Here is a 21,390-nt window from a genome sequence, read left to right on the forward strand (position 1 = left end):
GGACGGAGCTGCTGCGGTGCTGCCGCGCGCGGCCGGCCGCGGGGCTGGAATGAAAGTAAGGCGCTCCGGAGCCCGGAGCCGCATGGAGCGCGCGGCCGGGGCGGCGGCGCCCGGGGCAGGATGCGGCCGCCCGTAATTAAATAGCATTTACTCTTATTATTACTAATAATAATAACGTAATCATACCTCTAGTCATAGCATACCATTTATCGGGCTCGGCGCAGGCCCGCGGGGAGCGCAGCCCGGCCGAGGTGAGTGCACCCGAACCCTGCGGGGCAGGGAGGCCGGGGTGTCGGAGTGGGCGGGGGGACCCCCACCGCGTCCCGGGGCGGCGGCGTGCGGGGACTCGGGGTGGGGGTGGGCCGGGCCCAGGCCGGCCCGGGGAGGAGGCGCGGGCCGCCCGCGCCAGGCCGGATCGGCGCGCCGTCCACCTGGACTGGGGGGTCGGGGGGGGCTTCACAAAAACACAGCAATCGCCCCCACCCCCCTCAGCTCTGTTTTGGGGGAGATCGCTCTCCCCATCCCCGTTCTCTGCCCCAAAGTTTGAAAGTTGTGCGGCCCGGGCACCTGCGCCGGGAGCCGTGGCCTCCCTGCGGCTTTCAGGGGTGTCTTGGAATGTCTTTCTGGGGTGGGGGGCTCCGTCCTCCAGCCCGGAGCCTGGGGGTCCCGCGGATGCTGTGGCAGCCCCTCTGCCGCAGGGCCAGGACTGGCAGCGCCCCCACACACCCCTTTTGTGTTCGCCTGGGCTCTGCAGCGCCTGAAGTTGGAAGGGGCTGCGGCGAGGGCCGGGACCGCGGCCGCCCGATGGGCAGCCCCTGTCGGCTGCGTCGGCCACGCGAGCCCGGGGATCCAGGGCCTGTGGCCCGGCCCTGGGGGAGGGGGCGGCAGGAAAGGGGGGCGCGGTCTGGGCCCTCTGGACTGGAGGGCATTTCCGGTCGCGGAATCCGTCACTGGACTCAAGCGGCCTGCGGGGTGTTCAGAGGCCTGGCAGAGGGGGTGCGGGGTGTATGTGTGTGTGTGTGTGGGGGGGACTGCAAAGCTGAGGCTCTGGCGTCTGGGGAGGGGTCGGCCAGGAGGGGCTGGGGCTCCTGCAGACATTGAGCAGACCCCCCAGACCCCCTCCTCTGTCCCAGGCCAGCCAGGGCCTTGCAGGATCCAAACTCTCTCAGAGAAGGGTGTTTTAAGGTGTTTATGAGGGGGTCGTTCAGAGAGACAAAAGCAGTTTCCCTGGCATGGGTGGTCATGTGGAAGCGGAACCCAGAACACTGGGCTAGAGCAGGATGGTTGTGGTGTCAACATGGAACATAATGGTGAAGACTGGGAACACAAATGGGGGTCTGGGGGACTGGAGTCCCCAGCTGGGTGATTTGATTTCTCTTTGCTAGCCAGGAATTTGGCTCCTAAGCACAAGACTTGAAGCCCCAAGCTCTTTCCATTTTCCTCCCCGCCTGCAGTTCATCCAACATGATGAAAATAGCAGAATGCAGATCCTTGAATTTTCACACAAATGCGATAATTATAGTACATTTAGCAACTGAGTTGGACACGAAATTCTAGCGGAATTTTTCCTTCTACTACCAAGACTCGCCCCACACACACGTACAACCATTTCCTTCCTCCTTGGTGGTCTTCTGCGCTTCTACCTCCCTCCCAAATACAAGTTGCTTCCACCTCCCTCCCAAATACAAGTTGGTTGCAAGCTAGAAATGGTGTAAAGGCCCAAACCTGGTTGAAGCAGTTTTGAGAAACCTCGTTCCCAGAGCATTCATGGCTCACACCTGTAATCCTAGCTTCTCAGGAGGCTGAGGTCTGAGAATCATGGTTTAAATCCAGCTGGAGCTAGAAAGACTGAGAGAAGACTCTTATCTCCAATTAATAACCCCACACACAACAACAACAAAAAAATCTGGAAGTTTAGGTGGTAGTGTCTCAAGTGGTAGAGGAGCCTTGAACAAAAAAACTAAGGGAAAGTAAAAGGCCCTGAGTAAAGGCCCTGAATTCAAGCCCTAGTAAAGGCTGGCTCCCCCCCCCCCCCCCCCTTGCTCAGTAGTGAATGTCTGTAATCTAAGCACTGTTGAGGTGGAGTGAGGATTTAAGAGCTTGAGGCTAGCTTGGGTTACCATAATGAGATCTGTTTGTCTGTCTGTCCGTCTATCTCTCTCACACGCATACACACCGCACTCTTAGTTTATAGCTAAAAGTGCTTTCACATAGGCTGGTTCATCTGTCCTTAGCATTTACATCATGTAGATATTTTTTCAATCCTTATCTTCCAGATGAGGAACCTGAGGCTTAGAGAATTGGTGTTTTCACTGGACATTCACACAGCAGAGCTAGAATTCCCCCTTTGTTTTCTGACTCTAAATCTTTGCCTTTTCCCAGGGTCTTGGGCTACGTAGCTTGTGGCTTTTCCAGTAAGTTACTTTTCAAGTTACTTTGGTAAGTTGCTGTGGGACAGATCTGGGATTGAGTTGCTTATTGTCAGCCTAGTAAAGAAGAGTTAAGCCAGGCGCTGGTGGCTCACACCTGTCATCATAGCTACTCAGGAGGCTGAGATCTGAGGATCACTGTTCAAAACCAGCCTGGGAAGACAAATCTTCCAAGTAGTCAGCAGAAAGCAGGAAGTAGAGGTGTGGCTCAAATAGTAGAGCACCAGACTTAAGTGGAAAAAGCTGAGTGAGAGTGCAAGGCCTTGAGTTCAAGTCCCAGTACCAGCACAAACAAGCCAAAACACCTCCAGTGAAGTATTGGGAGCCAAGATGAAGGAGAGCTGAGAGTAATGTGGCAAAGCCTAGAACTTGAATACTGAGCTTGGTAGAATGTGGAGTCCGAGGCAAGATAGAATTAAGGAAGAGCAGTCTCTAGCTAGCCACGCGTGTGCGTTTATGGGATCTGTAGTTTGTCAGGGGTAGGCTTTTTCTTTTCTTTCTTTTTTTCCCTTTCATTTCACAGAAGTTAAAAACACATAGGACGCCTGTGGCCAGCTCAAGGTCACTGTGCTGGATTTGAATCGGGCTTTCATAACTCCTTGACGATGTTCCGTCCCCTCCTTACTCTGTGGCTACCTTTATCTCAGACACAGAGACAAGAACATGGAAAGAATGGTCCGAATTGCCAAGCACAGCAGGGCTAAGGGAGGCTCCCCAAGGCCACCCAGTTCTAGGAAACTGCTTTGTGTCTCTGAGCTCTGGAGGGCTGGCCCAGCAGAGAAGGCAGAATGGCGGTAGGAGGACAGACCTGACTGTGGAGATCTGAGTAAGTTCAGTTAATGTGGATGATTAACCTGAGCCTCCCAAGGAGAGGAACTGGCCCAGATTCACCTTCTGCCTCCAGCCCGAGTGGACAGACCAGGAGGTCACGCTCTGCCATTAGGTTGTCAAGCTGAATTATGCCTCAGTGCAGAAGAGGAAGGCTGGTTTTGCCTGGGGTGGAAGGTCTTTCTAGAAGAAATGCCAGTTGAGGGGCTGGGAAGGTGGCTCAGCAGTAGAGTGCTTTCCTTGCATACATGAGGCCCTGGGTTCGATTCCTCAGCACCACATAAGCAGAAAATGTTGGAAGTGGCGCTGTGGCTCAAGTGGTAGAGCGCTAGCCTTGAGCATGGAGAGGCTCAGGGACAGTGCCCAGGCCCTAAGTTCAAGTCCCACGATTGGCAAAAAAGACCAGAGAAGGGGAAGGTAGGGATGTATGTAGAAGGATCAGCTACAATATAGGGGCAACTATGGGCTAGGATTCAAGCCATTGTTGGTATTCTGGAATTCACCCTGAGATTTGATAATGTTTGAAGATAACCCTTCCCTGGGGTCAGAACAGGAAAAAAGAAACTCAGATGATGAAACAAGAGCGCGTTTAAATTTTTACTAACGTAGCCACTACCCAGTATCCTTGGTTAGTTTATTTAATCCTAACAACCCTACAGAGAGGCCCCAGTTCCCCTCACTGTATTGATAAAGGGAGTGTCGCACAGAGAGGTTAAGCGGCAGTGCCTAAGTAGCAGAGCTGCTGAGCAAGCCCAGGCTGTCTACCTGCACTGTGGGCGGGGAGGCTGGTGGGTTGTGCAGTACAGACCTTGGGCGGCGGAAGTGGGGTGTCCTCTGGGGATGGAAGGGGGGGGTGCAGCTGGAGGCTCAGCTCCCCAAGCCTGCTCAGAAGCCAGCCCCTTTCATCCCAGCATTTAATGACCCATAGCAAAGAGGCTCGTTTTCCTGTCTCTGTCAACACCAGCCCTCCTTATTTATTTCACCCGGTGAGTCTGTTTCTTTGCACGGCTCCGCCATGGCTTCTGCAGGTGCTGGGTTGGTTTCCTCCCCAGCGGGCTGCAGCCCTCAGGGAGGAAATGCAGCATTTGTGCCTTGAGAAGCCATCTTCTCCACAGCCACCTAGTGACTTTGGTTCGGTGACAATTCCTGCGCCCTGTAGTGGAAGGGGGGCCACATGGCAACCATGAGAGCAGCTGCCACATGTTCTTTGTTTTTTGTTTTATTGGTCAGTGGTGGGGCTTGAACTCTGGGCCTGGGCGCTGTCCCTCACCTCTTCAGTTCAAGGCGAGTGCTCTACTACCTGAGCCACAGCGCCACTTCCGGCTTTTTCTGCTTATGTGGTGCTGAGGAATCGAACCCAGGACCTCATGCATGCCAGGCAAGCACTCTACCCCTGAGCCACCTTCCCAGCCCCCACCACATGTTTCCTGCCACTACATCTTAGCACGGGGCCAACTTCCGGTTTTTGAATTTGCCTTGCAACTTTTTGAGACAGCAACAGTGGTTACCAGCCCCGTTTTGCAGATGAGGAGACTGAGGTTCCAAGAGTTCAAGAAGTCACAAAATCGCCACGCTGTGAGCAGGACGTTGCATGGAGCCTGACCTGCGGGACTCTGGAGTCTGAGGTTCTAACTGACATGGTGGGGATAGTGTGAAGTTACTTCCAGTCTCCACACTTTTCCCTTCCCCTTCCCTTCTTCTAGTTCTTTTTCTTTTTCTGTTTACATCTGAGATCGGGATTTGAATTCTGGATCTGATGCTTTCCTTCATTGGCCAACACTCTACCAACTGAGCCATGTCTCCAAACCCTTTCTTTCCTTTCTTTTCCTACTGGTGCTGGGACTTGAACTCTGGGCCTTTCATCCTCTCTTGGCTTTTCAAGGCTGCCAAGCTGTCATTTGAGCCACACCTCCAATTCCAGGTGTTGTGAGGTTTTTTTTGGTGCCTATCCTGGAACTTGAACTCAGGGCCTGGGCACTGTCTTGAGTTTTCCACTCAAGGCTATCCCTCTAAAGCCTGGGTGCTGGGGGCTCACGCCTGTAATCCTAGCTATTCAGGGAGCTGAGATTTGAAGCTCAGCCCAGGCCTCAAGGTCCCTGTGAGACTCATCTCCCATTAGCCACTCAAAAACTAGAAGTGGCCCTCACCTTTAGCAAAAGGAGCTCATGGACAACGCCCAGGCCCTGAGTTCAAGCCCTCTACTACTTGAGCCACACCTCCATTTTTTTCTTTTTTCTTTTTTGGTGATTAGTTGGGGATAAGAGTCTTAATGGACTTTTCAGCTTTGGCTGGCTGGGAACCACTGTCCGCAGATCTCAGCCTCCCGAGTAGCTGGGATTACACAGGCATGAGTCATGAGCTACCTGGTTGTTCCTTTTCTTTTTTGTGGTGCTTGGATGGACCCAGAGCCTCACGTGTGCTAGCCAAGAGCTCTACAACTGAGCTGCACCCCCAAACCAGTACTTTTCTTATCTGTCTGGAGACCTAATTATCACTCGCATCTGTATCAAGCTCATGCCCACAGTCTCATTAATTTCCATGGCAATGCTTCCAAGTAAGAGGTATCCTTGGTTCCACAAGGAAACCGAGGCTGTCAAATAGTCCCTGGCTATTCCATCCTGACCCCACTGAGACTCAGAAAGGGAGCAGAGTACCCACTTCTCTGAAGCCAATTGCCGTATCTTCTGGTCCACTGACATTTCTGACGTGCTAGGGTCAGCCAGTAACCAACCATTCAGAGATCACTGCCTGTGAGCTCTGGGGACACTGGGCTGGCCAAGGCTGGTGACCCTTCTGGACCTGGATACTGTCAGGTGGCCATTCTTGGCCTCGTCTCCGGTCCCATCTACTCCAGCTGTGAGGGGCCAGTGAAGGAATGCTCACCCAGTGTGACGAGATGATTGTGGTGGTCATGAGTATTTAATAATCTCCAGAATGTTCTTGAATCTTCTCTACTGTCTACACTGATCTAGACCTGGACCCTGTGTGGGCCCTGTTCTGGCACCTGCTCTTGTCATCCATCTTTGAGGAGGATCTTCTGGAGATTGGAGTAGTGTCCTGTCACTCCTGCTAGAAACCCACTACAGCTTCCTGGATCCTTCCGCATGACTTGTGGCTCTCTGACTCGCCTCAGTCTACCTCTTGCCTCTGTCTGGTTCTTCCTTGCCAAGCCCTAGTTCCAAGCCGTAGTCACTGGCCTGTGTTTTCCTTGAACAGGCTCAACTTGTTCCCATCTTAGGGACATTGTCCTTGTGCTGGCAGGTTCACTTCCTGTTTTCTGGTATTTAATTGGAGATGAGTCTCAAGGACTTTCTTGCTGCAGCTGCCTTGAACTGTGATCCTCAGATCTCAGCCTCCTGGGTTGCTAGGATTAACAGGCTTAAGCCACAGCCCCTCAGCTTCTTTCGTCCTTTTATTTATCTTTTTGCTGATCCTGTGGCTTGAACTCCAGGCCTGGGCACCTGTCCCTGAGTTTATTTTGCTCAAGGCTAGTGCTCTTTGCTCAAGCCACAGTGCTACCTCTGGCTTTTGTTGGTGGTGTTTTGGGTAGTTTAGTGAAGATAAGAGTCTCCCAGACTTTGCTGCTGGGGCTGGCTTAAATCAGATCTCAGCCTTCTAAGTAGCTGGGATTATAGACAAGAGCCACTGATACTCGGTTCAAATGACTCTTTTTTTTTTGGGTCCGGTCGTGGGGCCTGAACTCTGGGCCTGGGTGCTGTCCCTCAGCTCTTCAGCTCAAGGCTAGCACCCTACCACTTGAGCCACAGTGCCACTTCTGGCTTTTTTCTGCTTATGTGGTGCTGAGGAATTGAACCCAGGACCTCATGCATGTGAGGCAAGCACTCTACCACTGAGCCACCTTCCCAGCCCCAACATTTTTTTTTTGGGTCCAGTCGTGGGGCCTGAACTCTGGGCCTGGGCGCTATCCCTCAGCTCTTCAGCTCAAGGCTAGCACTCTACCACCTGAGCCACAGTGCCACTTCCGGCTTTTTTTTCTTTTTGCATATGTGGTGCTGAGGAATTGAACCCAGGGCCTCAGGCATGCAAGGCAAGCGCTCTACCACTGAGCCACCTTCCGCATGCAAGGCAAGCACTCTACCACTGAGCCACCTTCCCAGCCCCCTCTGGTGGTTTTTATTGGAGATAAAAGTTTCACAGACTTTCCTGCCGGGTCTGGCTTTGAACCACAATCCTCAGAGATCAGCCTCCTGAGTAGCTAGGATTCCAGGCGTAGCCACCAGTGCCCGGCTTGTTTCTGGGTTTTGAGACAGAGTCTTGCTAACTTTCCCTGGCCTGGCTTCAGACTCCACCTGTCTACTCTGCCTACCTCAGCACCATGGCCAACTCAGGTGGACTTCTTTGTCATCTCCCTAAACAAGATTTATCAGTGTGTCTACTGCGTCTGGTTTTGCAGATGCCATGAACAAGAACATTTTATTAACTGCAGTAACAGATACGATAGGAAAAGATTGCACTGGACCTGGTCACACACAGCTTGGGAGCATGACATAGGGTATTGCTACGTTCATAACTCCCACCTAATGGGAGTTACTGAAGTGCTTTCCTTCTAAGCCCACGATTCCACTGTATAATCCTAGCTGCTCTGGAGGCTGAGATCTGAGGATCTTGGTTCAAAACTAGCCTGCACAAGAAAGTCTGAGATTCTTATCTCCAATTAGCCAGCAAAAGCTGGAACTGGGGTTGTGACTCAAGCGATAGAGGGTTAACCTTGAGTGAAAAAGCTATGAGATAGTGCCCAGGTCTTGAATTTAAGAACTAAGACTGCCGCACACACACCGAATCCCTGCTGGACACTTTACAGATGATCTGGGGAAAAAAGGTGTGATTACTCCCCCCCCCCCACTTCTGTGGAGCCGAGCAGTAGTCCCAGGGCCGACTGACATCTGTGTAAGGATGCTGACTCGTTGGCTGAGGACAATGAAATGAAACCTTTCCTGCTGTCTCTGAGGAAGCCATGGCCCGGTGGGTGTGGAGCAGCGCCAGGCATGCTGGGAGATGAGGAGCCTCAGGAAGCCACACATGACGTGCAGAGGGCCTGCATTCCAGAGGCACCGCTGCTCTGGAATTAAGCTAGGGACAGTGGGCACTAGTGCCTAGAGTCGGGAGGTGTGGGGGTAGGGGATGGGGTGCTGTTGATCAGGAGGTTACAGAATGTGTGTGGACTCCAGGGGACAAATCCCTGTCCTGGCTCCTAGGTGTGTAACCCTGGCAGGTCACTTCATCCCCTCCCTGTCCACCCCCCTTGGTTTCCTTATCTGCAATATGGTAATATCATTGTTGTTTTTGGTTGGTGTTTTTTTGTTTTATTCTGATTCTGGAGCTTGAGTTTTAGGCCCTGGTCACTATCTCTTAGCTTTTTCCACTTCAAGGTTAGCATCTACCATCTCCACTTTTTTTTTTTTAGTGGTTAATTGGAAATAGTTTCTTTGGTTTGTCTGCCCAGGCTGGCTTTGAACCTTGATCCTTAGATCTCAACCTCCTGAGTAGCTAGGATTCAGTCATGAGCTACTGGCACCTGGCTCAAAATAGGTTGTGTGTGTGTATGATATAGGGCTTGAACTCAGGGCCCGATCGCTGTCCCTAAGCTCTTTTGCTCAAGGTGAGCACTCTACCACTTAGAGCCACAGTTTCTGGTTTTCTGGTAGTTAGTTGGAGATGAGTTTCATGGACTTTCCTGCCTGGTCTGGCTTTGAGCGGTAATCCTCAGATCTCAGCCTCCTGACTAGCTAGGATTACAGGCGTGAGCCACTGTTGCCGGGCTTCAGAATGGGTTCTTGATACTGTTTTTCTAGAATGTTCAGAAATGAATCTAGATGCGCGGTCCTCCCTGCCTTGGGAGTTTATGGTTTATGGGTAGATGAAGACACGAGCACATAATTGCAAGGAGCCAAAACAAGTGTAATGGCCATGGGGGGCATGGGGTGCTGGCTTGGGGTTTGGGAAGGAAGGCTGTGGGTGGAGGGGACGCCTTGGAGAGCTTCAGAGAAGCACTGGATGTGGGGGCTGTCCCACGCAGCAGGTGGCTGCAGGGCCCATTGTGCTGCAACGTGACTTTCCCAGGCTAGGGAGGCCAGGCATGGCCTTCGCGCTGTGGGTACTGGCTGGGGAGCACAGTCCTCCTGGTAGAAGTAATGGTGTCACAGAAAATTCTGTTTGTTTTGTAACTTTTTTTTTTTTTTTAACTGGGGCTTGAACTCGGGGCCTGATGCTGCCCCTGAGCTTTTTTGCTCAAGGCTAGCACTCTACCAACTTGAGCTACAGCTCCACTTCCCACTTTTTGGGGGGTAGTTTATTGGAGATGAGAGTCTCATGGACTCTCCTGCCTGGGCTGGTTTGGAATCATGATCCTCAGCCTCCTGAGGAGCTAGGATTAGGTGTGAGCCACCGGCACACAGCTTCTTTGCCTTCTCCTTTGGGAAGTACAGCTTGCTGACATGTATGCAGGGTCAGGACGCTGGCTCTAAACTCCACATTCAAGCTAATAATGGTTCCCACTCCATCTCTGCTGTATGGGGTTGGTTTACATCAGGCATTTCATTTTGTATTTCAGGTGATAAGAATAACACTCTGGCTGGGAACGTGGCTTAGTGGTACAGTGCTTTCCTAGCATGCATGAAGCCCTGGGTTCTATTCCTCAGTACCACAGAAACAGCAAAAGCCAGAAGTGGTGCTGTGCCTCAAGTGGTAGAGTGCTAGCCTTGAGCAAAAAAGCAGCTCAGGGACAATGCCCAGACTCAGAGTTCAAGCTCTAGGACTCGCAAAAAAAAAAAAGAAAGAAAGAAAAGAAAAAGAAAAAAACTGCAAAAACAAACAAACAAACCTTGGGGCTGGGAAGGTGGCTCAGGGGTAGAGTGCTTGCCTTGCATGCATGAGGCCCAGGGTTCGATTCCTCAGCACCACATAAGCAGAAAAAAGCCGGAAGTGGTGCAGTGGCTCAAGTGGTAGAGTGCTAGCTTTGATCTGAAGAGCTGAGAGACAGTGCCCAGGCCCAGAGTTCAGGCCCCACGACTGACCAAAAAAACAAAACGGGGCTGGGAATTTGGCTCAGTGGTAGAGTGCTTGACATGCATGCATGAGGCCCCGGGTTCAATTCCTCACCACCACATAAGCAGAAAAAGCCGGAAGTGGTGCTGTGGCTCAAGTGGTAGAGCGCTAGCCTTGAGCTGAAGAGCTGAGGGACAGCGCCCAGGCCCAGAGTTCAGGCCCCACGACTGACCAAAAAAACAAAACAAAACAAAAACAAAACAAAAAACCCAAACCTTGCTGAGGAAAGCAAGGGGAAAGTGTTCTTTGTCTTGTTGCTTTTTGACAGATCCCAGATAAATAGGAGACTCTGTGTGTGTGTGTTTGTACACACACATATGCCCCAGTACTGGAACTTGAACTCAGTCAGGGCCTCACACTGTCACGTGACTTTTTTTTTTTTTTACTTGCAAGGCCTAGGGTTTGAACTCAGGGCCTGGGTGCTGTCCTTGAGCCTTTTTGTGCTCAAGCCTAGTGCTCTACCACTTGAGCCACAGCACCACTTCTGGCTTTTTTGTATAGTTTATTGGACATAAAAGTCTCACGGGGACTTTTCTGCTTGGACTGGCTTCGAACTGTGATCTTCAGATCTCAACCTCCTATGTAGCTAGGATTACAGGTGTGAGCCACTGGCATTTACAAAGTTTCTAAATTATAAGAACCTGGAGGGCTGGGAAAGTGGCTCAGTGGTAGAGTGCTTGCCTTGTATGCCTGAGGCCCTGAGTTAGATTCCTCAGCACCACATAAGCAAAAAGAAAAAAGCCGGAGGTGGCGCTGTGGCTCAAGTGGTAGAGTGCTAGCCTTGAGCTGAAGAGCTGAGGGACAGCGCCCAGAGTTCAGGTCCCAAGACCGGAGGCAAAAAAAAAAAAAAGAACCTGGAGTTGAGGTGGGCCCGGTAGGGATGGCTTTCCCACAGGGGGATCCTGCGCATATATGACCCTCGGTTTCTTTCTTGTTTTTTGTTGTTGTTGTTGTTTTGTTTTTGTGCTAGTCTTGGGGCCTGAACTCAGGGCCTGGGCGCTCTCCCTGAGCTTTTTTGCTCAAAGCCAGTGTTCTACCACTTAAGCCACACCTCCACTTCCAGGTTTTTGGTGGTTAATTGGAGAAAAGAGCCTCATGGACTCTCCTGCCCCGGCTGGCTTTGAACCATGATCCTCAGATCTCAACCTCTTGAGGAGCTAGGATTACAGGCGTGAGCCACCAGCACCCAGCTTGACATTTTTCTTTCAAAGGAAATGGATCTGATCTTTGCTTGGCCCTGCGCCCTCTGCTTCTCCACCAGATGCCCTGTCTCTGAGACCTCCCAGACCAAACCCTTACGGAGCTCAGCCAAGGACAATGACCTTTAACCACAGGCTCAGTCTGCTACAGCTGCTATAACAGAGCGCCCTAGATTGGCCACTTAAGCCACAGAAATTTATTTTCTCACACTTTTGGAGGCTGGAGGCCCTAGGTCAAGGTTTTGGTGGATTCTGTGTCTGGTGAGGCCTGTCTTCCTGGTTGCAGATGGACCCTATCATAAACATCCTCATAAGGCATTCCTTAGTATATGTGTAAGAGGAGAGATGGAGGGAAAGAACAGACTTGCTGGTGGCTTTAAGGACAGGAATCCTAAGAACCTTCATTCCCTCCATATGGGTCCTGTCTCTTTTCAAGTGTCAGCACGTGAATCTGAGGAGGACCACAAGCATTCAGTAAATGACATTCTGGGCCCCCTAAAATTCACGTCCTTATCACATGCAAAATACATTCATTTCAAGCTGGGCACCTGTGGCTCACGCCTGTAATCCTAGCTATTTAGGAGGCTGAGATCTGAATCTAGTAGTTTGAAGCCAGTCCAGAAGGGAAGTCCATGAGACTCTGTAGAGCAGCAGCCTTGAATGAGAAAGCTTCAAGCCGGTCACCAATGGCTCCACGCCTGTAAACCTCTCAGGAAGCTGAGAATTTAGGTTCGGGGTTCAAAATCAGTCCAGGCAGAAAACTCCATGAGACTCTTTTTTGTGTGTGGGTTTAAAATTTTTTTTTTTTTTGCTGGTCGTGGGGCCTGAACTCTGGGCCTGGGCATTGTGCCTCAGCTCTTCAGCTCCAGGCTAGCACTCTACCACTTGAGCCATAGCGCCACTTCTGGCTTTTTCTGCTTATGTGGTGCTGAGGAATTGAACCCAGAGCCTCATGCGTGCAAGGCAAGCACTCTACCACTAAGCCACCTTCCCAGCCCCCTCCATGAGACTTTTTTTTTTTTTTTTGTCGGTCGTGCTCTACCACTTGAGCTACAGCGCCACTTCCGGTTTTCTGGTGGTTTATTGGAGATAGGAGTCTCACGGTCTCTCCTGCCCAGGCTGGCTTTGAACCGCGATCCTCAGATCTCAGCCTCCTGAGTAGCTAGGATTACAGGCGTGAGCCACCAGCGCCTGGCTCCATGAGACTCTTATCTCCAGTGAACCACCGGAAAACAGAAGTGGCACTGTGGCTCAAAGTGATAGAGCACTAGCCTTGAGCTGAAGAACTCAGAGATAGCACCCAAGCCCAGAGTTTAAGCCCACAACTGACCAAAAAAAAAAAAAAAAAAACTTCAGGGTAGCATCCCAGGCCCTGTGTTCAATTCCTAATACTGGCACCAAAAAAAACCAAAACGACAAACAAAAAACATAAAGAACAACTCCAGCCCACTTCTACCAGCCCAGCTGCAATGTGAAATGAGATCTATTTGCTGGCTCTGGCCTAGGGTCTTTACACTTGGCAGAATGAGTCAACAGTGGTTATATAATAGACCCTGGGATGAGAGATGGAAAAAAAAATATATATATTTTTTGTTTGTTTGTTTTTTGGTTGGTTGTGGGGCTTGAACTCTGGGCCTGGGCGCTGTCCCTCAGCTCTTCAGCTCAAGGCAAGTGCTCTACCACTTGAGCTACAGTGCCACTTCTGGTTTTCTGAGTGGTTTATTGGAGATAAGAGTCTCACGGAGTTTCCTGCCCAGGCTGGCTTTGAACCGTGATCCTCTGATCTCAGCCTCCTGAGTAGCTAGGATTACAGATGTAAGCCACTGGCATCCGGACACACACACATACACACACACACACACACACACACACGCACACGCGCACGCACACGCGCACACACACACACACACACACACACACACCGCTGGACACTCTCTCTCTCTCTCTCTCTAGTAGTTTGTGGGGCTTGAACTCTGGGCCTGGGTGCAGTCCCTGAGCTCTTCAGCTCTACCTAGGAAGCTGAAGTGTCTTCTGTTCTCCCTTAGCTTCCCTGTGAGGCCTGGGCTGCATGTCATGGTGTCTGGCGCAGCTTTGTCTCTAGCATCTTGGCCTCCCGGGAAGGGGTCAGGAGGGGCTGGGCCGGTGGGGGTGGGGAGCTTTGCTGTGCAGTGGGCATTCCCTTCTCTGGATGGGAAGCAGCGTGGCTGCACAGAGGCATGCCGTGGGGGACCCGCTGCCGGGTCAGGATGGGCTCTGCGTGGGGTGGGGGATGAGGGAGCTCTTCACAGACCAAGAAGCCATCACTGCCAGCCTCCCAGGACAGGAACCACCTGCAGGGCCTTGCGGGAGGGAACAGCAGTGATGGCTGACACATTTTTTCCCGTGACGGTTGGTCTATTGATCCGCACTGGGCACTGCTGTGCACCTGTCACTTCTACCTACATGGCAGCCACAGTGTCAGGAAATGCCACGAGTCCCATTTCCCCTGGGATACTGAGGCTCAATGCCACACAGAAGGTATGAATCTGAGGATCACACCTGGGTCTTGTCTGAACCCAGAACCTTCTCCCGTGGCCCCTTGAGAATGAGCGGACATAGAGTGGGCATATGTCAGCCCCTCACACGTGTAAGGCGATAGAAATCTCACTGTGGATAGAAATCTCCCTGGGGTGGCATCTGTGTCACAGTCTCCATGCGTGTTCCCAGTCCTGTCCAGCACGGGCCCTGTGGGCACTGCCTGGTCAGAAGGGGCAGCTGCAGGTATGCGGTGGAGGGAGGGAGGAAGCGACGGGCTCTGGGTCCCAAGGCCTTTCCTGGGCTGAGCTCTGCATCCTGGCATTTCTGTGCATGGCCACTGCCAGGGGCGAGCAGTTTCAGAAGGGGCTGCTGGTGAGTGTGAGGAGCGTGTCCTGAGTTCAAATGTGACCTCATCACTGGGGCATCCTGAGCCCCTTCAGGCCTGTGGAGTCATGGGAATGAAAAGCCACTTGCCCAGTGCAAGGGCCTCTCTGCTGTCACTCACCATCACGTTGTATTTTCTTTTTTTTGGCTCGGTTGTGGGGCTTGAACTCTGGGCCTGGGCGCTGTCCCTGAGCTTTTTCACTCAAGGCTACCGTTCTACCACTTAGAGCCCCAACACCGCTTCTGGTTTTCTGGAGGTTAACTGGAGCTAAGAATCTCAAACACTTTCCTGCCCAGGCTGGCTTTGAATAGCGATCCTCAGATCTCAGCCTCCTGAGTAGCTAGGATTATATTGGCATGAGTCACTGGCACCCGGCTCACATTGCATTTTGTGTCCTTTTTCCCAGGTAGCATGGATTACTGAGTTAGATGTAGAACAAGGTGTTTCCTTTGTTTTGTTTTGTTTTTTTTTTTGGTCGGCAATGGGGCTTGAACTCTGGGCCTGGGCGCTGTCCCTCAGCTCTTCAGCTCAAGGCAAGCACTCTACCACTTGAGCTACAGCGCCACTTCCGGTTTTCTGGTGGTTTATTGGAGATAGGAGTCTCACGGTCTCTCCTGCCCGGGCTGGCTTTGAACCGCGATCCTCAGATCTCAGCCTCCTGAGTAGCTAGGATTACAGGCGTGAGCCACCAGCGCCCGGCTAAGGTGTTTCCTTTGAACTAGAGGGCTCTCAGGAAGTGCTGGTGTAGGAAAAGACAGGTGGCTTCAATACAGCCCTTACCCACCATGCAGACCAGAGTTCAGTGGCCTCAGACATGGAGAGTGGCATTGTGGTCTGACTCATGTGGTCAGTGTAGGCCTCAGAGGTGTCATTACCCTAAAACCCCTCCCCACGAGGGGAGTGGAACAAGTGGATGGGCAAGAACCCCTCGTGCAGCCTGCATGGTGGCGGCCCTCAGGCTCTGCTGCCTGGCTGATGGACTGTGTTCTCTTCCCAGAGACTGATGGAGAGGCAGAAACGGAAGGCGGACATCGAGAAGGGGCTGCAGTTCATTCAGTAAGTGGGTAGGGTGGGACCTGTGACAGCTATGCTTTCTCTGACTTTCCCTTTTCCTGCTGGCCAAACCACTGCTGATCTGGCCGCTGCATGCCGAGGGGTGTGCGGAGGTGGGTGGAGCTAGGAAGGGGCCTGCGAAGCCAGAGACCATGATCTCCACATGCAGCTACTTCCTGACCCTGGTCGCCCTTCATTTCCTCCCTCACCCTACACATCCACACGACGTGCCCTGTGAATTCTCTAGCATGCTATACCCATCTTCTAATAAATCACTTTCTGAGCGCTTATTATCTCTCTGTGCTGGGCATTCATAGTCACATTTATTTATTTTTTGGTCGGTTGTGGGGCTAGAACTCTGGGCCAGGGCACTGTCCCTGAGATCTTCAAAGCTAGCGCTCTACCTTTTGAGCCGCAGCACCACTTACAGTTTTCTGGTGGTTTATTGGAGATAAGAGTCTCACAGACTTTCTTGCCTGGGTTGGCTTTGAACCCCAATCTTCAGATCTCAGCCTCCTGAGTAGCTAGGATTACAGGCGTGAGCCACTGATGCCTGGCCCTTTTTGTGTGTACGTGTTGGTAATGGGGCTTGAACTCAGGGCCAGGGCCTTCGCTACACTTCTGGCCTTTTGGTGGTTAGTTGGAGATAAGAGTCTCAGACGCTGGGTGCTGGTGGCTCACGCCTGTAATTCTAGCTACTCAGGAGGCTGAGATCTGAGGATCACAGTTCAAAGCCAGCTCGGGCAGGAAAGCTTGTGAAGCTCTTATCTCCAATAAATCACTCAGAAAACCAGAAGTGGTGCTGTGGCTCAAGTGGTAGGTGCTTGTGCTCGCCTTGAACTGAAGAGCTGAGGGACGGCACCCAGGCTCAAAGTTCAATCCCCACAACCGAACCTTTTAGACCTTCCTACCTGAGCTAATTTTGAACTGCCATCTTCAGATCTCAAGCTCCTGAGTAGGTAGGTTTAAAGGTGAGCGCCACCAGCGCCCGTTACCCTGGCTAGTTCCTCAGTGTCCACAAGGGGCCAGTTCAACACAGGACTTTGAAGAGCACCAGAATAGGTGAGCTCGCTTTCTTCCACCCACAGCTTTGTGGTTTGGCCACAGGAGAGGACGGGGATGCGGGGTTGATAGCTCCCTGCATGCCTGGCAGGAGAAGGGCAGAGGCTCAGATTGAGGCAGCTCTGTGCACCTGCAGTTATAGATTTGGGTTGGGGAGGGTGGGGTCACTTCTAAAGCCCATATAAGTGTTAATTACCCAAGAGTCTCCCTGCTCCTATTGCTCCACCTACTCCTGTCCCTGACTCCTGCTCCAGGTGCCCTGTGCATCCCCTGCACCTGGCCTCGAGCTACAGCTGGGACCATGGCCAGTCCACCTTGGCCAGCATCTGAGTTTTTTCCTCTTGCTCTTTCCTTTCCTGCCCAGCCATGGCTCCCAGGCCCATGGAACAGTAGATTTGGAGGTTCGCACTCACAGACTGGAATCCTAGGCTGCTGGAGCCAGGAATGGCACTGGTGCCAGTCTGTTCTGTTTCAGCATCAGTTCCTGAGAGAGCCTGACCATCGGGCCCTGGGGAGCACGCATGTGCCTCTGTAAGAACCAGATGACGTGCGTGCTGTCCCCTCACCTGGTGCGCAGGTGACTGAGGTCTGAGTTGGAGGACTCCGTTCCCAGCACAAGCTTAGGCCTGCAGCTCAGCCCTGGGGCTCCACGAGGCTGGAACCCATGGACTCACGCAGACCTGTGTCTGTCTTTTCCTGCTAGGTCAACACTACCCCTAAAACAAGAAGAGTATGAGGTGAGTATCGCTGCTGGAGGAGTGAATGGAGGTGTGGGTGGTGTGTCTGGGGCAGGGGGTGGTAGACCGACACGATCTGCTGAGCCGCCTTGTCACCCTCCTTCACCCAGGCCTTCCTGCTTAAGCTGGTGCAGAACCTGTTCGCTGAGGGCAATGACCTGTTCCGGGAGAAGGACTACAAGCAGGCCCTGGTGCAGTACATGGAGGGGCTGAACGTGGCCGACTACGCCGCCTCTGACCAGGTGTCCCTGCCCCGCGAGCTGCTGTGCAAACTGCATGTCAACAGGGCGGCCTGCTACTTCACCATGGTGAGCCGGCCGCTGCCCGCCAGATCTGCACCCAGAGATCTGTTCCCCACACCCCAGTCCCAGCTGCACAGCAGATGACCTGGAGAGTTGGAAAAGCACAGAGGAGCTGTGTGCAGTTGCAGGCACCTGTAGTCCCAGCTCCTTGAGAAACTAAGACAGAAGGATTGCTTAAATCTGGGACTTTGAAACCCTCTTGGGCAATCTAATAAGACGCTGTCACAAAAAAAGTATGAATTCATAATCAAAACATCTTTAAAAAATGGTACTTCATGTCATTGCTGGTGACTCACGCCTGCAATCCTAGCACTTAATCCTATCTCCAGAGGATGAAGTCTGAGGATCGCAGTGTCAAACCAGCTAGGGCAGGAAAGTCTTAAGATTCTTATTTATCTCCAATTAACCACCCAAGAGCCAGAAATGGAGCTGTGCTTCAAGTGGTAGAACACCAGTCTTAGTGAAAAAAAGCTAAGTGACAGAGCGCCCAGGCTCTGAGTCTAAGTCCCAGGGCCAGCGCTAAAAGAATAATGGTACTAGTGTTCTAGCCCTGCCCTCGATGAGGTAAGTTAGAATCTTGGAGTGACCCTGGGCTGGAAGTCTGAACTTTCTGCTCCTCTCTGCCCCCCCCTCCTCTTTCCCCTCCCTTCCCCTCCCCCTCCCCCTCCTTCTTGCTCCCACTGCTGAGCTGGAGCTTTAGCCATGCTCAAGTCCTGTAGGGGATTCCTGTGAGCACCAAGGGCCTGGGAAGACCCCCACGGACCAGGCTGGGTTGTGGACAAATGAGTGTGCAGGCGTGGGGCGTGGGTCCCTTCACTGCTGTGTGCGCACAGCTAGCTGCCTTCCTGAGTTGTGCTTCCCCAAGGTGCCACTGCTGCCCTCAGTCATGACGTTCTGAGCTGGGGGCACACGAGTGACGAGTGACCAGACTCACCCCTGTCGCTCCTGCAGCGCTTGGCCCAGCGTCTGACCAGACACCCAACACCCTCTGACTCTCCTTTCTCTCCCCATGGTCTCCAGCCTGTCCCTGGGCTGCAAGGGAGGTGGCTGTCCCTCCCTAGGTTTGGGGAGGGAAGGTCACAGGGGTCAGGCTGTGCACTTCTCTCCCACAGGGCATGTATGAGAAATCACTGGAAGACAGCGAAAAGGCACTGGGCCTGGACAGCGAGAACATCCGGGCGCTTTTCCGCAAGGCCCGGGCCCTCAACGAGCTGGGGCGCCATAAGGAGGCCTACGAGTGCAGCAGCCGGTGCTCCCTCGCGCTGCCGCACGTAAGTCCCTGCCGCAAGGCCAGACCCCCCCGCCGCTGAGCCTCGCTTTCTCCCTGTGCCGCACAGAGCTGCAGGGCCCCGTGTGGATGCTGAGCTGGCTCGTGTGCCAGCCACAGCTCGCCTCATCTTTGTAGCAGCCCTGTGACGTCAGGGCTCTCTTTGTCTCCATTTGAAAGGTGATGGTGCACAGACACGAAGAGGAAAGCACAGCAACCAGGGGGCGGCGGAGCTGTGTGTTGAACCCTGGCAGTCTGATTCTCTCCTTTGTGGTCTTGGCCTCCACAGTGAGGATTAAAGGGGTGCTGTAGCTAGGCTTTGGTGGTTCATGCTTCTAATCCTAGCTACTTGGGAAGCTGAGCTCTAAGGCTCTCAGTGCAAAGCTAGCCCAAGTAGGAAAGTCTGTAGGACTCATTTCCAATTAACCACTCAGAAAAAGCCAGAAGTGGCTCTGTGGCTCAAGTGGTAAGAGTGCTAGCCTTGAGCAAAACAGCAGCTCAGGGATAGTGCCCAGGTTCTGAGTTCAAGCCCCGGGACTTGGCATAAAATGGGGGAGGGGGGGTGCTCTATATGCTGGGACTCATGTTGGATTGTCATTGGGTAGGAAATTAACAATGGAAGATGACCAACAGAGAATCTACAAGTTGCCAGAACACCTCAGGGTTGAACACATGTCCTGATTCTCCCATTTATCCTCTTAACAAGTATTTACTGAAACCACCCACATGGGAAAAGCTCTGCTCCTCCGAGGACCCACAGTCCCCAGGACGGGCCTGGGCCTAAGCCTGGCTCCACCCCTCGTGCCCCTGCCCATCAGCTCCTCATCCGTGAAGCGTGTACCTACTCCATGCCTGGGATAATGGCTGTGCACGAGCCTGGAGAAGAAGAGTAAATGGTGCCCAGGAAGGGCCAAGGGAACAGGAGCGGTCAAAGTCCTGGCAGGCTCCGTGGAGGAGGTGGCACTTGAGTAGGGCAGAAAGAGGAAAGAGTAGGGCAGGCAGTGTACAGAGTGGTCAGTGCAGGAGAGCGGGCCAGGATTTGGGTCTTTCCCTGCTAGAAGTGTGCCCTGGGCCATGGTTCAGCCTGCAGGAGGCTGGTGTGCATCCTCCATAATGTATCATGAAGCTATGCTGGGCATAGAATCAGAGAGTCATGCAGGACAATCAGCGCAGTGGCCAGGCAGCATTGTTTAGAACATGTTAGATGATGTTATACTTCTTTCCTGATTCCCATTAGTTCACAAGTCAGAATCTTAGCTGGGTGCTGGTGTCTCATACTTCGCTAAAGCAGTCAGTTATGGTAACATATGCTTGTAGTCCCAGCTACTCAGAAGGCTGAGATAGGAGGATCATTTGAGCCCAAGGGTTTGAGGTCAGCCTGGATAACACTGTAAGACTGTCCCAAAGATAAGTGTATAAAGTGAAATAAAGGGGCTGGGAAGGTAGCTCAGTGGTGGAGTGCTTGCCTTGCATGCCTGAGGCCCTGAGTTCGATTCCTCAGCACCACATAAGCAAAAAGAAAAAAGCCGGAAGTGGAGCTGTGGCTCAAGTGGTAGAGTGCCAGCCTTGAGCTGAAGAGCTGAGGGACAGCGCCCAGGCCCAGAGCTCAGGCCCCACGACCGGACCCAAAAAAAAATAAAATAAAATAAAGTGAAATAAAATGTTACCTTAAGCCGGGTGCCAGTGGCTCACACATATAATCCTAGCTACTCAGGAGGGCGAGATCTAAGATGGTTCAAAACTCACCTGGGCAGGAACATCCATGAGACTCTTTTTTTTTTTTTTTTAAATTTAATTTAATTTTATTTGTGAACATACTGTACAGAGGAGTTACAGTTACATGGGCAGGATAATGCGTATATTTCTTACCAAGCATTGCAGCCTCCTCCTTTGTTTCCCCTTCACATCCCTTCCCAGCCTCCCCCCTTCCCCCCTAATCCCAATCCTTCTCCTTCCCCTCCCTTCCCCCCCGCCATCCAGGAGACTCTTATCTCCAATGAACTATGAGAAAACTGGAAGTGGGTGCTGTGGCTCAAGTGGTAGAGCGCTCACCTTGAGCTGAAGAGCTCAGGGACATTGCCCAGACCCAGAGTTCAAGACCAAAAAAAAAAGTTACTCTTCCCGCAAATAAAAAAGCAACAAAAGCACAAGTTTGTGGTTCCAGCCCACTGCTCGCTAGCTGTGTGTTTTGGAGAGCCCGTGTCACCTCCTGGGACCTCGCTTTCTTGTCCGTGACATGGGGTCACCGTGGCCCTCCTTGCAGGGCTGCACAAAGTGCCTAGGAGGACAACCTAACCCACTGGGTGCTCATGTCTTGCGTCTCCAGGACGAAAGCGTCACTCAGCTGGGTCAGGAGCTGGCTCAGAAGCTCGGGCTGCGGGTGCGGAAGGCATATAAGAGGCCTCGGGTAGGTAGGCTCAGGGCCCTGGGCTTGGGGGGCTGGTGGGGTGAGTGGGGTGGGATGAGGGATGGAGGGAGGGACTGGGCACTGTTGGGAAGCTGGATGAGGAGGCCAGGGCTGGCTGAGAGCAGAGGGAGCAATCGCG

At 52.6% G+C, this 21,390-nt stretch overlaps 1 protein-coding gene across 1 annotated transcript in view; it reads left to right on the plus strand.

Annotated features, from left to right (window-relative positions):
• The window catches only part of Zc3h7b (zinc finger CCCH-type containing 7B), a 43,066-nt gene continuing 21,676 nt past the window's right edge, over positions 1-21,390 (plus strand). Inside the window, exons 1-6 of the mRNA XM_042697973.1 lie at positions 1-251; positions 15,421-15,479; positions 17,242-17,275; positions 17,386-17,583; positions 18,690-18,848; positions 21,171-21,251. Coding sequence (XP_042553907.1) covers positions 15,427-15,479; positions 17,242-17,275; positions 17,386-17,583; positions 18,690-18,848; positions 21,171-21,251 — 525 coding nt within the window. The 5' untranslated portion in view covers positions 1-251; positions 15,421-15,426. The remainder of the gene's footprint in view (positions 252-15,420; positions 15,480-17,241; positions 17,276-17,385; positions 17,584-18,689; positions 18,849-21,170; positions 21,252-21,390) is intronic.

This window comes from Dipodomys spectabilis, unplaced genomic scaffold, assembly GCF_019054845.1.
Source record: "Dipodomys spectabilis isolate Male_0828 unplaced genomic scaffold, ASM1905484v1 ptg000230l, whole genome shotgun sequence".
NCBI lineage: Eukaryota > Metazoa > Chordata > Mammalia > Rodentia > Heteromyidae > Dipodomys > Dipodomys spectabilis.